Source organism: Nicotiana tomentosiformis, chromosome 6 (genome assembly GCF_000390325.3).
Source record: "Nicotiana tomentosiformis chromosome 6, ASM39032v3, whole genome shotgun sequence".
Lineage (NCBI taxonomy): Eukaryota > Viridiplantae > Streptophyta > Magnoliopsida > Solanales > Solanaceae > Nicotiana > Nicotiana tomentosiformis.
In genome coordinates this window covers 34,088,048-34,103,334 of record NC_090817.1, presented here as the reverse complement: position 1 = coordinate 34,103,334, position 15,287 = coordinate 34,088,048, and the positions used below count along the sequence as shown (strand labels likewise).

At 36.0% G+C, this 15,287-nt stretch overlaps 1 protein-coding gene across 1 annotated transcript; it reads right to left on the bottom strand.

The window, feature by feature from the left end:
• Positions 1-1,027: 1,027 nt before the first annotated feature.
• On the bottom strand, positions 1,028-14,628 carry LOC138893770 (uncharacterized). The gene is made up of 3 exons (XM_070178430.1): positions 14,279-14,628; positions 13,436-14,165; positions 1,028-1,324 (listed from the first exon to the last, which is right to left on the bottom strand). The coding sequence occupies exons 1-3, from the start codon at positions 14,626-14,628 to the stop codon at positions 1,028-1,030; spliced, it is 1,377 nt and encodes a 458-aa protein (XP_070034531.1).
• Positions 14,629-15,287: the final 659 nt, after the last annotated feature.

Here is a 15,287-nt window from a genome sequence, read left to right as displayed (position 1 = left end):
TTAACCCGTTCAATGCGATGATATGTTTCTCCGCCCAACTTCCTCATGTTTTTATGACTGGAATTGTCTGATTGGTGTAAATGGGGTTACCTCCATCTCCATGAATGATCCCCTCCTGGTGATGCCACTCGAACTTCACGGCTTGGTGTAGAGTAGAAGCCACTACCCTAGTTGTATGTATCCATTGATGTCCCAATAATAGGTTGTAAGTAGCCGATGTATCTAGCAATTGGAACTCAACATCAAACCAAGTCGGACCCATCTGTAGTTCAAGGTTGATTTCTCTGATAGTGGCTCTCTGAGATCCATCTAACGCCTTTAGATTCATGCTTCCTATTTATATCTCGTGAAGGCCCTTACCTAATCTCCTCAGAGTGGTCAGTGGAAATATATTCAGACTCGAACCTCCATCTATCAGGACCCTGGCAATGAACTTGTCCTCGAATTGCACTGTGATATGAAACGCCTTGTTATGACTCAGTCCTTCTGGTGGTAACTCATCTTCGTGGAAAGTGATTTTGTGGTTGTCTAATACTTGTCCCACCATGTTAGCCATCTCTCTACTAGTGATGCTAGCAGGTATATAAGCTTCACTTAACACCTTCATCAAAGCATTCTTGTGCGCGTCTGAGTTTTGCAACAGTGATAAGATAGATATCTGAGAAGGAGTCTTGTTCAGGTGGTCAACAACGGAGTATTTACTTGCTTGTATCTTCTTCCAAATATCGTCAGTGCCAGTATCAACAACAGGCGGCTTAGGTGCAGATTTCTTGCTTGTTCCTCCCAGATTCTCAGGTGTGTAAACTCTGTCAGTTCTAGTCATACCTTGCGCGACACCTGTTTCTTCTATTTTGGCTTTTCCCTTTTTTCTTGCTTCCAAAACATAATCCCATGGGACGGAATTAGGCTTGTAAGATGGTGTGGAAGCTACTATTACAGTGAAGTGTGTAGCTACCTCAACTTCAAATGGCGTCTGGGTTTGTACTACAACTGGCGTGAGGGTGACCGGAGATATTTTAGGAGCGTCTCACTCTCGAATGAGTCCAATGGACCCTTCCTGATCCCACCCTTCATCAGTTTCTATCATGTTCACTCCCTCACCTCTGTGATCCGGGAGAGGGTTGTTGCGAACGTTCGGTGCAGCTTCCTTTGCTTGTATAACCTTAGTATCGATAAGCATCTGAATCTTGTCTTTCAACGTGCGACATTCCTCAATAGTAGGACCCTTCATGCCTGAATGATAAGCACGTGTTTTGTTAGGGTTGATCCATTGGGAAGGATTTTCCACAACAACAGCAGGAATAGGGGTGACGTAACCAGCGGCCTTCAGTCTTTCATACAGTTGGGCTATGGGTTCAGCAATTGGGGTGTATTATCTAGGAGGTCTGTGGTCCAAATTTGGACGTGGCTTTAGGTAGCTTTGGCGGGCGGGTGGAAGTGAATGGTAATATACAGGTTGAGTGTTGTAAGTATGGTAAGTGGTGGTAGGGTATTGGTATTTTGGGGGTGAGGGTTGTTATGTGGATGGAGATGTTTGGTATGTGAGGGGAGACATAGGGCCCTGGGACCATCACGACACCCACTTCTTTCTTCTTTGAAATACCTCCTGATTGCAAAGCTTTATTCTTGGCCTACAACGCCTCAAAATTAGTTACCATCCCACTATTGATTCCTTCTTCTATTCTTTCCCCTAACTTGATGATGTCTGAGAACTTATGATTTTTGATGACCATCAACCGTTTATAATATTGCGGATCTTGTGCTCTAACAAACAAATAACAATACAACATAAATGACCTCAGTGGGTCCAACAGAATAGGCACATAGCCTAAACATGATTTCTAACATGGATCACAGCTCAATTACTCTCACACGTAGGAATTACACGGATAGAAACAAGACTAGATAACTACACAATACTATAGAATCAACCGAGTCATAATTACCACAGTGCATGCCCACACGCCCGTCACCTAGAATGTGTGTCATCCCAACCCCAACCATATAACACATATTACAAGGATTTATACCCTCATTATGAAATTTAGAAGTGTTATTTACCTCAAAGTGCGCAACTCAATGCTCCAACAAACCCCTGCCTCGCGAATCGACTCCCGAACGACTTGAATCTAGTCACAAAAAACTTAATATAATCAATACAAGATATAGGAATCGATTCCATACGATAAGGCTAAGTTCTTTAACCAAATTCAAAAAGACAACCCAAAAAGTTAATCCCGGGCCCACATCTCGGAACCCGATAAAATTCACAAAATCTGAACACCCATTCTATAATGAGTCTAACCATACCAAAATCATCTAATTTCGACCACAAATCAAACCTCAAATCCCCAAATCTTACTCTTTAATACATAGACCACAAATCCCCCAAATTTCACCTCAAAAAATATAATCTAGGTGTAAAAATCAATTGGTGTTCAATATTATTGGACAAAAGTGATCAATGATTGCTTACCTCTTGAATTAGAGTGAAACCCCTCATAAAAATCGCCACAAACCGAGCTTCCAAAGTCCAAAAATGAAGAAAAGACTCAAACCCCCGTTTATATGTATTCTGCCCAGTGAAACCGCACATGCGGTCATGATCTCCACTTCTGCGCTCGCACGTCCGCATATGCGGAAAACACTGAACTCCCGACCAGCCGCATCTACAGCCACAATCATGCACCTACGAGACCGCTTCTGCGACCCCTTGCCCGCATCAGCGCATCTGCACCTGCGGTAAACTCGTGCATCTGTGACCAAGGCCAAGCTGCCAAGATTCGCACCTGCGGACGCCTCATCACTGAAGCGCTTTCGCTTCTGCGGACCTCACTACCTCCCCTCCATTCCGCACCTACGACCAAAGCGACGCATTTGCTGCCACTCCCACCGCAGCTGCGAACGCACCAAAACTGAACCAGCAGATTTTTGCATAAGCCCACAACTCAATCCGAAACCAACCTGAACCACACCTGAGGCCCCATCCAAACATACCAACACATCCTAAAATATAATACGAACTTAGACGAAGCCTCAAATCACATTAAACAACATCAAAAATACGAATCACATCCCAATTCAAGCCTATTGAAACTAATGGATTTTTGACTTCTAAAATCGATGTCGAACCTTATCAAATCAACTTCGATTGATATCAAATTTTGCACACAAGTCGTGAATGACGCAACGGACCTACTCTAACTTCCGAAACCAAAATCTGAACTCGGTATTAACAAAGTCTCTCGGTCAAACTTCTCAACTTTCCTAACCTTTCAACTTTCCAACTATTGCCAATTCAAGCCAAAACGACCTATGGACCTCCAAATCAATATCCGTACATACTCCTAAGTCTAAACTTGTCATACGAAACTATCGAAACTATCAAAACTCCATTCTGGGGCCATTTAAACATAAGTCAACATCCGGTGAACTCTTTCAACTAAAACTTCCAACCTTGGAACACGTTTTGGGGCAGACAAATCGATCAGGTCGAATAATCTGTTCCAGTTCCTGCTACCCCTCTTGTTCCGAAACATCCCTGGAACCAAACCAACCACCCCGGCAAGTCACATAACCATAAATGAACATAAAATAAGCAATAAATGGGGTAACTGGACTACAATACTCAAAACGACCGACCGGATCGTTACAGTGTATTCTGTTATTTTGCTGTTGTAAGGAAGTTGTGTGCAAGGAGCTTTTCGGGTACCAAAAGAGCTTTCATTGTTGTTTTGATCCTTGTGCAAATCAATTGAAATACAAGGTTTATTTCGGGTTGTTCGTGGTTCATTTTACTGTTGTTTTTACTATTTTTGTTGTTGTTTCTGTTGTCTTTGTTGCTATTTATTTATTATGTGACCCAGATCATTGTTTAACCTTATATTGCAGATATTTTCCTAGTAACAGAGAGGATTTGAACTTGGTTTGGACTGCTGGAGCATGGTTGTATTCGTTTTTATCGAGAATGAATGTTATAAATGTGTTTAAGCATGTAAATCTGTTAGAAGATAATTAAAACCGCAATTTTTGTTTCCATGGGTAGTTGAAACTATATTATGTTAGTATATCTGTTAGAAGTTAGTTTTGACATAATTATGAATATTTTATATTTAAGTATTAAAGATTGATTAGTTATTAATAGCATGTAGATTCGAAATATGCAACCTTAAGGTTCTTGGTTCTTGTGCATGATTTGAATTAGCGAAAGAAGGATTGTATTTGCAAAGAATAGGTTTGATCGTTGTATATGTTAATTTTTTAAAATGCTAGTTGGCAAGGTGTGACTGGTTTTCAGCCAGATAATTAACTTGAGTTAAAACGGCTATTCTATAAAGTGGTGTCTCTGCAATTATACTTTCTTAGAAATGGCTATGGCTGTAAAATAAAGAGGTCAGATCTGCAATGTAGTAGTAGGCTATTACTGCAGATCTGGGTTCAAAGATGTTGTTGGGCCTCTGAACCTTCTCCCTAAGTTTGAGCCCAACAGTGGGCTAAATAATTATAAATAATTTTATTATTGGGCCAGGTGCAAGTCAGAATAATTATCTACCAATGTGATAAATCTTTAATTTACAAATCACTACTAATCACCTAATTAATTTACTGATAAAAAGCGGTCATGAGTTCAACTAAAATCATATATAAGGCCTTACTCTAAGTTGGGCTAACTAGCTGAAATTTAGTCAAGCCCATTTTACATATAAATAAAATAAGCTGGCCCTTTTTCATAAAGAAGCAAAGTGGCCCAATGCCGTAAAAAAAGAGGAATTTTCAGAAACCACTATTGTTTAGTGGCTATTAACTTCCTATAACTATCATATACATAATTACTTCCTATATATACTATTCAGTTGTTATGCTAGTGTATTCATATGTATTCGCGCTGCTGTATTCATGAATACAGCAGCAAAAAGCGCTTAAAATCAAGGCAGCCCAACTGTATGCGCATGTATTCACATGTATTCGCGCCATGTGTTCATGAATACAACAGTAAAAAGCGCCTAAAATCAGGGCAGTACAGCTGTACGCGTATGTATTTACATGTATTCGCGCTGTTGTATTCATGAGTACAACAGTAAAAAGCTTCTAAAATCAGGGCAGTCCAATTGTACGCTCATGTATTCACATGAATTCGCGCCATGTATTCATGAATACAGTATCAAAAAACGCCTAAAATTAGGGCAGTCCAGCTATACGCGCATGTATTCACATGTATTCATGAATACAGTAACGACAATCCCTTAAAAATAGGTATGTACAACTGTCTAAGAGAGAGGAAAAACATAAATAGCGTATTTCATGCCTAGTACATACCATAAAATACTTATTTTGCTATAAAATATAAAAGGTAGCTATAGAAAATAATATTTTAAAATAATTTTGGTTTATAATAAATAGGGTGTATACCTTTGCTATAGGAGGTAAAATTTCTTTAAAAAAAAACCATTAAACATATGCCATTCCATGTTTAATGTCACATGTTAGTTAATCAAATGTAATCATAACATATTCTTTCCTCTTGAATAAATAATTTAATTATCCCTTAATTAATTTAAACGCAAGACAATTTTAGGCGCGCCGTTAAATGTTGACCATGTGTTCTTACACTATTCTTGGCTAATATCAAATAATAAAAATGGTCATGTGTATTCCCGTTCCTTGACTCGTCAATAATAAATCGTGTTTGAGCATGTGTTCATACATGTACATTGGTTAAACGCGCATAATAAAAGAAAAGACCTTGCGTGCTTGCATGCTCTTGGGTCAAAATTAATAAAATTTGATTAATTATTAAGCGGTATTAGATAATTAGTAATATAAGGTAAATAATACAGTTTATCCAAAAATTATTTAAGCCAAGTTTTAGTCAATAAAAACGATCGTATTAGAGCCACGAGATTCGGGAAGTGCATTGCACCTTCTTTCTGGTCAACAGAATTTCTTACCCGGTCTCATATTTTTATGGACCAATAAAAATAGAGTCAAACCTTTATTTTCAAGTGACGATTCCGTAAATAAAATAATCTCTGGTCAAATTTTTTACTTTAATTGAAAAAATCATTTAATTAATAATATAATATATATCGCTTCTCCTTCTAAGCATTGCGACAATTGTATGTCGGGAGGGATTTCCTAAGTTACCCTACCAAGAAATGCTATGGATACCAAAACAAGTGCGATTATTGAATCAATTACTATCTACTTATTTACTTAACTTAAATAGTAATCAAAGGGGAAACAATCTTTTTTTCTAATGAAAAACGAGTTTCATGAAATTGGGGCTACGGCTTTGAAGTTATCGCTATAGTATCTTTAGCCACTGAGCTAGAAGCTTCTATTGGAGATCCCAGGTCCTCCCAAGGAATACTATACAAGTCTTAAAAGTCTTTATAATTCTTCAATTTTAAGTAATGTTTGCACAGAACATGTGCTACAAGATAGGCCAATAGACTCACTTTAGAGAAAAATCTAAGAGTGACTACCTAAAATTAATGTTGGCAAATACAAGACTACAGGACATGGCCCAGATCGATCTCATGTTGCCTGATAAATCCAAGACCAAAACCATGAATGTCTTGTCCAGCTCTAAGAACCAAGTATTTTTGTCTTTGAATGAATTTTAAAGGTAAAAGAAAAATAAATGGTTTCAAGATGAAATGAAAGTTGAAAAATGATAAGACTATTATTTACAAGAGCCATGCATATAGTTGCCACACTGTCTTTCATTGAATTGAAGACCAAAAAGTTCTTTTTTCCTTCTTCTTTCTGGCAGCTTTTGATGTGAAAATTAAATATACTTCAATTTTCATACGTTATTAGTATTAAGTATTATTATAGTTCGAACATGAAGATATGTAAACATGATGCAAAAATTGAAGACAAATACAAGTCGAAGGGGACATAATCATTCTGTTCTTATTCATTTCTCTGCATAACCAAACGTACAGTGAATAGCATGTCTCAAGTCTTATTTCGACATGCATTTAGCCCTTTGACGATCAAGTTGAGCTTCAACTAGATTCAGGGGCGGAATTAGGTTTTGAAAATTTCACTGGGCAAACAGGCCAAAAACAAACGTTCTGACTGTATATAAATTTTTGAATTCCTAGATGTGACATTAGAGTACGTATTTTTATTCAATTCCTTATATGAATTTCTGATTCAGCTACTAGTTTGTGTAGAATTTTAAATACAGGTCAATTTCCGAGTCTAACTACAGGGACCCCATTTTAATAATACAAAACAACTTTTGGCACAATGATGAGTAACTACTGCTAATTTGGTTAAGTGTATACAGTCCTCCATTCTCCTTCTTTAATTTGGCCCGAGTGATCATAAGAGAGACTTTTAACTTTTCTCTTTGTCGTTATGAATAATTCTTGATTGAGAAAACACTGTTGGACAAAGTTCCATTGCTAGACAAAAAGAAAATTGCTTCAAAATTATGAAAGACCAGTTATTTTGTTAGTCGGAGTTGTAAGAGTAGTATACATTATTGATTAGGTTTTTCATTGTGTTGTCGTTGCTTCTTCCCTTTTTGTCTATCTTGACAACGAAATCTGCATGCATGTCAATCCAACATTTTCTAACAGTACTTTCTAACTCCTTTGTTATCATATATTTCCTCCATTTCACTTTTGTTTGACACTATTTATTTATTAGCCAGTTTAAAAAAAATGACACGGTTTATATTTCATTAATTAATGAGAAGCTTCTATAGATCAACAAATATTATGACAATAGTGAATTAATCCGCGCGAAATGTATAATTTTTTCTATTTTTTAAATAATAAAAAATATATAAAATCTTTTGTAATCTTCAAATTTAAAAATAGATTAGATTTTAAGTTATAAACATTTTATTCTCACTTAGTTTTTTTCCTTTAATTTTTCATCACTTGAGGACTTTTTATTTATCAGAAAAGGTTTGTGTAATAATCTATATATGTGAACAATATTTTCTATTTTTGCTTAATAAAAATGAAAGAAAGAGATGAACTTCAAGAAACATAATTTTTTCTTTGTTCAATTAATATATTAAGTATTTATGTAACTTTTATTCTCCCGCTTTCAAAAGTTATATCTATGCTTTCTCTTTATTTGAAATCTAAAAATAAATATAGCAACAACGTCTACTTCTATAAAATAATCTGTTAATTTTTAGTTTTATTTTTTAGTTGCTTTACCCTGTTTCTTGTTTTCTTCATTTTTCTTTATTTCTTTTCTTCCTTGCGTGCCCATTCATTTTGACTATTTCGGAAAATAACAAAAAGAATATCTATTAACTATTTCTTTCTTCTTCTTTCACCTTCCATCGCCTTCTTTATAACCAGCTACTCCTCCACTCCAAAGCTACTCCTTTCCATCCTCTAAATCATTAAAAGTAATGCAAAAATTTTATTAAATCTAAAAAGAATTTGCTCATTTCTTGAAAAAGTACTCAAATAATTGAACACAAGCATCATCAGAAAGGGGAGAGAATTTTCAAGCTTCAATTTCATTGACAAAACCTCTTTGAACAATCGAGATGTTTATCATTTATTAATTCCCTTTTTATCGAAATAGAAAATAACTGATATAAAAAGCTCTAGTGCCTCGATAAACCTGGTTTCAATCCAAGAAATTTCATATCCATTAGAGATCAAAATAGGAAGAAGAGAACAACAAAAATAAAAAATCATAATAATGCACCAAAAATAACATATTAACAAATCACCTAAAAAACAAAAGTACAGTAAAATTACAAGCACATGTAACCTATTGCTCACTTACTTATAATTTGCAAAAAAATCATAGCCAATGTATCAAAAGTGACAATGTTCTAGGCCAAAAAACAAAATAAAAATAGAAACAAAGAATCCAAAAGGAATTAAGCTGTTGGTGGAGGAGGTAGTCCTTAAATGTGTATTAATTGTCGCATGACGGATAAGGAATTGTTGAAGAGGACTTCTGGGTGCCATATATTTATATGTTGTAAGCCCATAGATAAATTACTAATATGATAATCACTGTCATTATCGTCTTAAAGATATGTATTAAAGATGTGTAACGGAATAGTACAGATATATATATATATATATATATATATATATATATATATATATAAAATAAAAGTGGGTAACTAAAGTGTCCCAATTAGGGTTGTTCAAAACCGAACCGAAACCGTTAACCGAATCGAATCGATAGCTTATTGGCTTATTGGTATCGGATTATCGAGGTAATGGATGGTGAACGGATTGAGATTTTATAATTAACGGCTTAACAGTTTGGGGACGGATTACTCAATTTTCTTATCGGGTAAACCGTTAACCCGTTAAGAATTTTTATATTTATATTTTTACCCATATGTATATAAAGTACTATTGAAACCCTAAATGGCTAAATCCCTAATTTCTATTTTCTAATTTTAAATTGTCTACAGCCACCATAGGCAGAGAAGTCGTCAGTCTCGTCTCTCTCTTGAACTGAAAACTGAGAAGTCAAAAAATCGAAATCTCAATGATTAATATGTGTATGTCTGTATGAGTAGTCTTGATGGTAATAAAAATTTGGTTAATACGTGTATGACAATATGAGTAGTCTTGAAGACTCTTCAATTAAAAAATACTGTTTGGTTAGATCTTAAATGGTATTAAAAAATTGGTATTGATTTGAAACTGTTTGGTATTGATTGAATGATTGTTCAAAAAATTTCTATTTGGTTTAGCCGATAAGCCGCCCGATGACCGCCCGATAACTGTTAATCTGATAACAATCCGCCCGTTGTCTTATTGGATGGCTAGCGGATTACTACATTTATAATCCGATAATCGTTAAGCCGAACCGTTAAGCGTAATTATCCGGCCGATCCGCCCGATAAGCACCCCTAGTCCCAATGGACTATTGAGATGTTTGTCTTTTGAATATTATAAATTGAAAAATAAGAAAATAGGTTAAAATTTTGAGAAAATTACAATTTTCAATTTTGAACATGTCAATGATTTCTCCTTTTGTGGTATGGGTTATAACTATTTACACCAAAACATATTAGGATACGAATTTATTTTGTAACTGATATATGTGAGGATGTTAAATAGGTGAAGGGAATTATGAAAAGGCAGTAACTAAAAATTAATGTAGAAACTGAAAAAGAGAATTAAATGGGATACAATGAAATTATTATTGGAAATATGGCAAAAATCTGAGAAATTAGATAAGGAAGGGAAACATAAGGGAAAACCCAAAAAAAGGAGAAAAAAGATATGTGTGTTTCTTGGCCAAGGAGAGGTGTCAAGTCCACACTTTTTTCCCCTCCTTTATATATATATATATATATATATATATATATATATATATATATATATATAAGTCATAAGTTTCAAAAGTCTTATTATACCCACACAAATATAATGACATGTTTTAAAAAAAGAATTCTACGTCTTTCTTAAATTTCATGTTCATGCCAAATCAAACTATATAAATAAAAAAAATAGAACCAAGGGAGTAGTTTGTGAAATAGTTATTAATCCGTTTTAAAAAGATTCCCACATTTTCATGAAATTATATATGTTTTATAAATAAGAACGTTGTGGTACTTCAGTCTTCAAATACGAGAGAAAATAAGATTAGACAAAAACCACAACAGTCACTTCAAAACAACTGATAATATGATTGTTATATTTCCGAAAATTGTTGTCTGCTATTCCTAGAATCAAATAATCAATCTTTTAAGAAAGTGTTTAACACTCTTCAAGCTTTTTCCTGTTTGTAAAATTTTTATTCATTTTATTTTAAATCCATATCATCTCTTTGTCTTCCCCCACGTCTATCCTTAGGTTACTACAGAGAATGACACATTACAAGATGTCCCTCTGCTAGTTAAATGACTGGCAAATGGGTGTATGATCCCGATATGGACTTAATTAGAGGAAATTACTCGATCAAATATGAGAAAAATCAAACATATCCTATTAAGGAAAAGTAAAAAATAAAGTATATTATATGGTGACATGAAATTATGGTTTAAATAGATTTGGGAGGGAGTTGTGGCGGGGACCTATGAGGCAGAGAGTACAGATTATGACGACAAGTCGATGGATAACTTTAGTACGTCCAAAATTAAGCTATGTTTTCATTTGATCATTACTATCATTTCCTTTTTCTTTTCTTTTTTTTCCAGAAAAATAGACGTACCATCTAGTAGTACATTAATTTTGATATGTAAAGTTATCCAGGCCTCATCCGAACAATATTGGGTTGAACATAAAAGATAATTGAAGACAAAAATAATTTACTTATAATATGAGGAGCAACGTCTTCAAATTAACAGGGGCGGAGGGAGTGTATAACATACGGGTTCGGCCGAACTCAGTAACTTTGGTTCAAATCATGTATTTTTTTTAAGAAATTCATAAAATATGTACAAATTATTAATTTAGAACCCACTAACTTTAAAAGATCTGGAATCCCGAACCCATATGTTTCAAATCCTGGCTCCGCCTCTGCAAATTAATCGTTAAAATATCTAAACAACGTCATGGAGACATATTGGTGAAACTTAAAAAATTTAAATGGACTAATATTGGTAAATTCTAAATTTGGACTTTGTGATATTTTACTAAACATATGTAACATTGAATTAATAAAAATGTATGTCCTTTTGTACCGTTACATAAAAAAAATTTAATTTATATTATTTTTAGACCCTCAAGTCGTACCTCTTCTATCCAAGCTTCAAAGCAACACTATAGTCTTCAAATTAATCGTTAAAATATCTAAACTGCGTGAATAAGATAAATTGGTGAAACTTACACAAATTAAATGGAAGAATATTGGTAAATTCTGAATTTGGTCTTTATGATATTTTACTAAGCATATCTAACCTCGAATTGATAAAAATGTATATTTTTGGTCCTTTACATAGGAAATTTGTTATATTTATATTAGTTTTTAGAACTTTATTACCCTCAAATAGAAGTAATAATGCAAATTCAATACAACATATATAAATGGTTCTACATTTAATAATTTATTAAAGTTTGTGAAAATTCACTAGTAGAAGGATAAACATGCACATTTGCATTAATTGAAAGTTAAATAAACTAAACTAAACATCGCAAGGACCAAATTTCCAATTTGTAAATATTTTAGGGACTTAAAGTGCAAATTATGCCCAAAATGATAAGAAAGGACGGTACATTAAACTAGGAAAATTGATACTCATTAGGGTGGACCATACATTACTGACCAAATCACAATTAGGGTCGTCCCTATTAGTCTAGAAGGTGAGAAACTTAAAGATGTTTGGTTTTTGAATTTTAATCCAGTGATGAAAGATCTCCTTATGAATAATGCTATAACTGATCAGATTAGTGAGTTCCTCCACTGTATAATCTATAGATCATTATCCTCCTCTATATAAAATGATATTTTCCATTCCCTCTATCGTACTTATCCTTCTCGTTGTCACTATCCTTGTCTGTGCTATAATTTTCAATCGACTAATAATTGGTCTTATTTAATTTACTTCTGCATGAAAGCGTTCTTTTCCTATACGTTTTTCATTTGACTCCATCTATTTTTAGTATCCCTTATTATGATATATTGCTAACAGGATTTTAAAAGTTGTTAAAAGTTAGGTCAACATTGGCGTTCATGCTTTGTGAAGCAATCACTTCGTTGCAAAAGCTAGATATGGTATTTCTTTATTCCGTTTTGCTTCTAATTGAGCGGAGTTATTCCAGATGTAGTTCTTGCAATTGGCATTTGATTAGAAGCATTAAACTATAGGGAGAAAGAGTCATATTTATCTCTGTATTATTCGAATTTCAGTTGCTTTGCCCCTCGGTTAAACTTTTGGTCTATCTTATCCAACCGTTAGGAAAAAGATTCATTATTGCCCTTATAGGATAGAAACAGGTGTTTTAGCCGTAATTTACACTATAATTATTGCATTTTACTTGTGTTTGAGCTTAAATAATACTCCCTCTGTTCCAATTTATGTGAACCTGTTTAATTGGGCACGGAGTTTAAGAAAAAATGAACAACAACAACATACACAGTATTATCCCATACCGTAGGGTCTGGGGAGGGTAGTGTACACGCAGACCTTACCCCTACCTTGTGAGGATAGAGAGACTATTTCCAATATACCCTCGGCTTAGGCAAGCATGAGCGCCACGTTGATGAAAAATATAGACAAGAAGGGACGGTACCAAAAAGCCATATAAAAGCATAATAAAAATAACAAGATAGTAAGGTGATCAACAATGAAAGAAAACAACGGTTAGTCATAAAAATCTAATACCAACAGAAAGTGAGATTGCGTGCCAATACTACTGTTATGAATACTCTAGACTACCTACTCTACTACCCTAATCCTCAACCTCCATACCTTCCTATCAAGGGTCATGTCCTCGGTCAGCTGAAGTTGCGCCATGTCTTGCCTAATCACCTCTCCCCACCTCTTCTTTGGCCTACCTCTACCTCTATGTAGGCCCTCTATTGTCAAACTCTCACACCTCCTCACCGGAGCGTCTGTGCTCCTCCTCATCACATGACCAAACCACTTAAGACGTGCTTCCCGCATCTTGTCCTCAATAGGCGCCACACCCACCTTGTCTCGAATAACCTCATTTCTGATCCTATCTAACATGGTGTGCCTGCACATCCATCTCAACATCCTGATCTCTATTACCTTGATCTTTAGGATATGAGCGATCTTGACTGGACAACACTCAGCCCCATATAATATCGTTGGCCTGACCACCACGTTGTAGAACTTATCTTTAAGTTTCGGTGGCACCTTCTTGTCACACAAAACACCAGAAGCGAGTCTCCATTTCATCCATCCCGCCCCAATACGATGTGTAATATCCTTATCAATCTCCCTATCCCCCTGAATAATAGACCCAAGGTACTTAAAACTTCCTCTCCTAGGGATGACCTGTGAGTCCAGCCTCTCCTCCCCTTCTTCTCCTTGAGTCGTGCCACTGAACTTACACTCCAAGTATTTTGTCTTAGTCCAGCTCAACTTGAAACCTTTAGACTCTAGGGTCTGCCTCCATACCTCTAATTGTGCGTTCACACTGTCTCGCACCTCGTCAATCAATACAGTATCATCTGCAAATAGCATGCACCACAGCACCCCCCCTCTTGGATGTGGTGCGCCAGTATGTCCATCGCTAGAGCAAACAAAAAAGGGCAGAGTGCCAACTCCTGATGCAACCCCATCATAACCGAAAAATGGTCCGAGTCTCCACCCACCGTCCTCACTCGGGTCTTTGCTCCATTATACATGTCCTTAATCAACCTAACATATGCAACATGTACACCTCTAGCCTCCAAATATCTCCACAAAACCTCCATCGGAACTTCATCGTACGCCTTTTCTAAGTTGATGAACACCATATGCAAGTCCTTCTTTCTCTCCCTATACTGCACCATCAATGTCCTAACAAGGTGGATGGATTCTGTCGTCGAATGCCCCGGCATAAACTCGAACTGGTTCTTGGAAGTTGACACACTCCTGCTCACCCTTAGCTCTACCACTCTCTCCCAAACTTTCATAGTATGGCTAAGTAGCTTGATACCCCGATAGTTATTGCAATTTTGGATGTCACCCTTGTTCTTGTATACAGTAACCATCGTGCTCCACGTCCACTCTTAGAGCATCTTCTTCGTTCTAAAAATGACATTAAATAACCTAGTGAGCCACTCCAATCCTGACTTGCCCGCACACTTCCAAAACTCCACCGAGATTTCATCTGGCCCTGTCGCTTTGCCCCTGTTCATCTTACGCATAGCCCCCTCAACTTCATCAACTCTAATTCTCCTACAATACCCAAAGTCACAATGACTCCCGGAGAGTTCCAAATCATCCAGTACAATGCTCTTGTCCCCCTCCTCATTCAAGAGACTATGGAAATAGGTCTTCTATTTTCGACGGATAAGCCCCTCATCCAAAAAACTCTATCTTCTTCGTCCTTGATGCACATCACTTGGTCCAAGTCATGCGCCTTCTTTTCTCGCGCCTTGGCTAACCTGAACAACCTCTTATCCCCACCTTGGCCCTAGAGTTCCTCATACAAAAGACTAAAAGCTACAGTGTTGGCCAACATAACTGCTAGCTTTGCCTCTTTCTTAGCTAACTTATAATGCTCCCCATTCGCCCTCTTCTCCTCCTCGTCTATACTTTTCACTAGCTTCAGATACACTGCTTTATTGGTTTTCACTTTTCCTTGCACCTCTCCATTCCACCACCAATCTCACTTGTGACCACTAGAGTAACCCTTTGAGACCCCTAG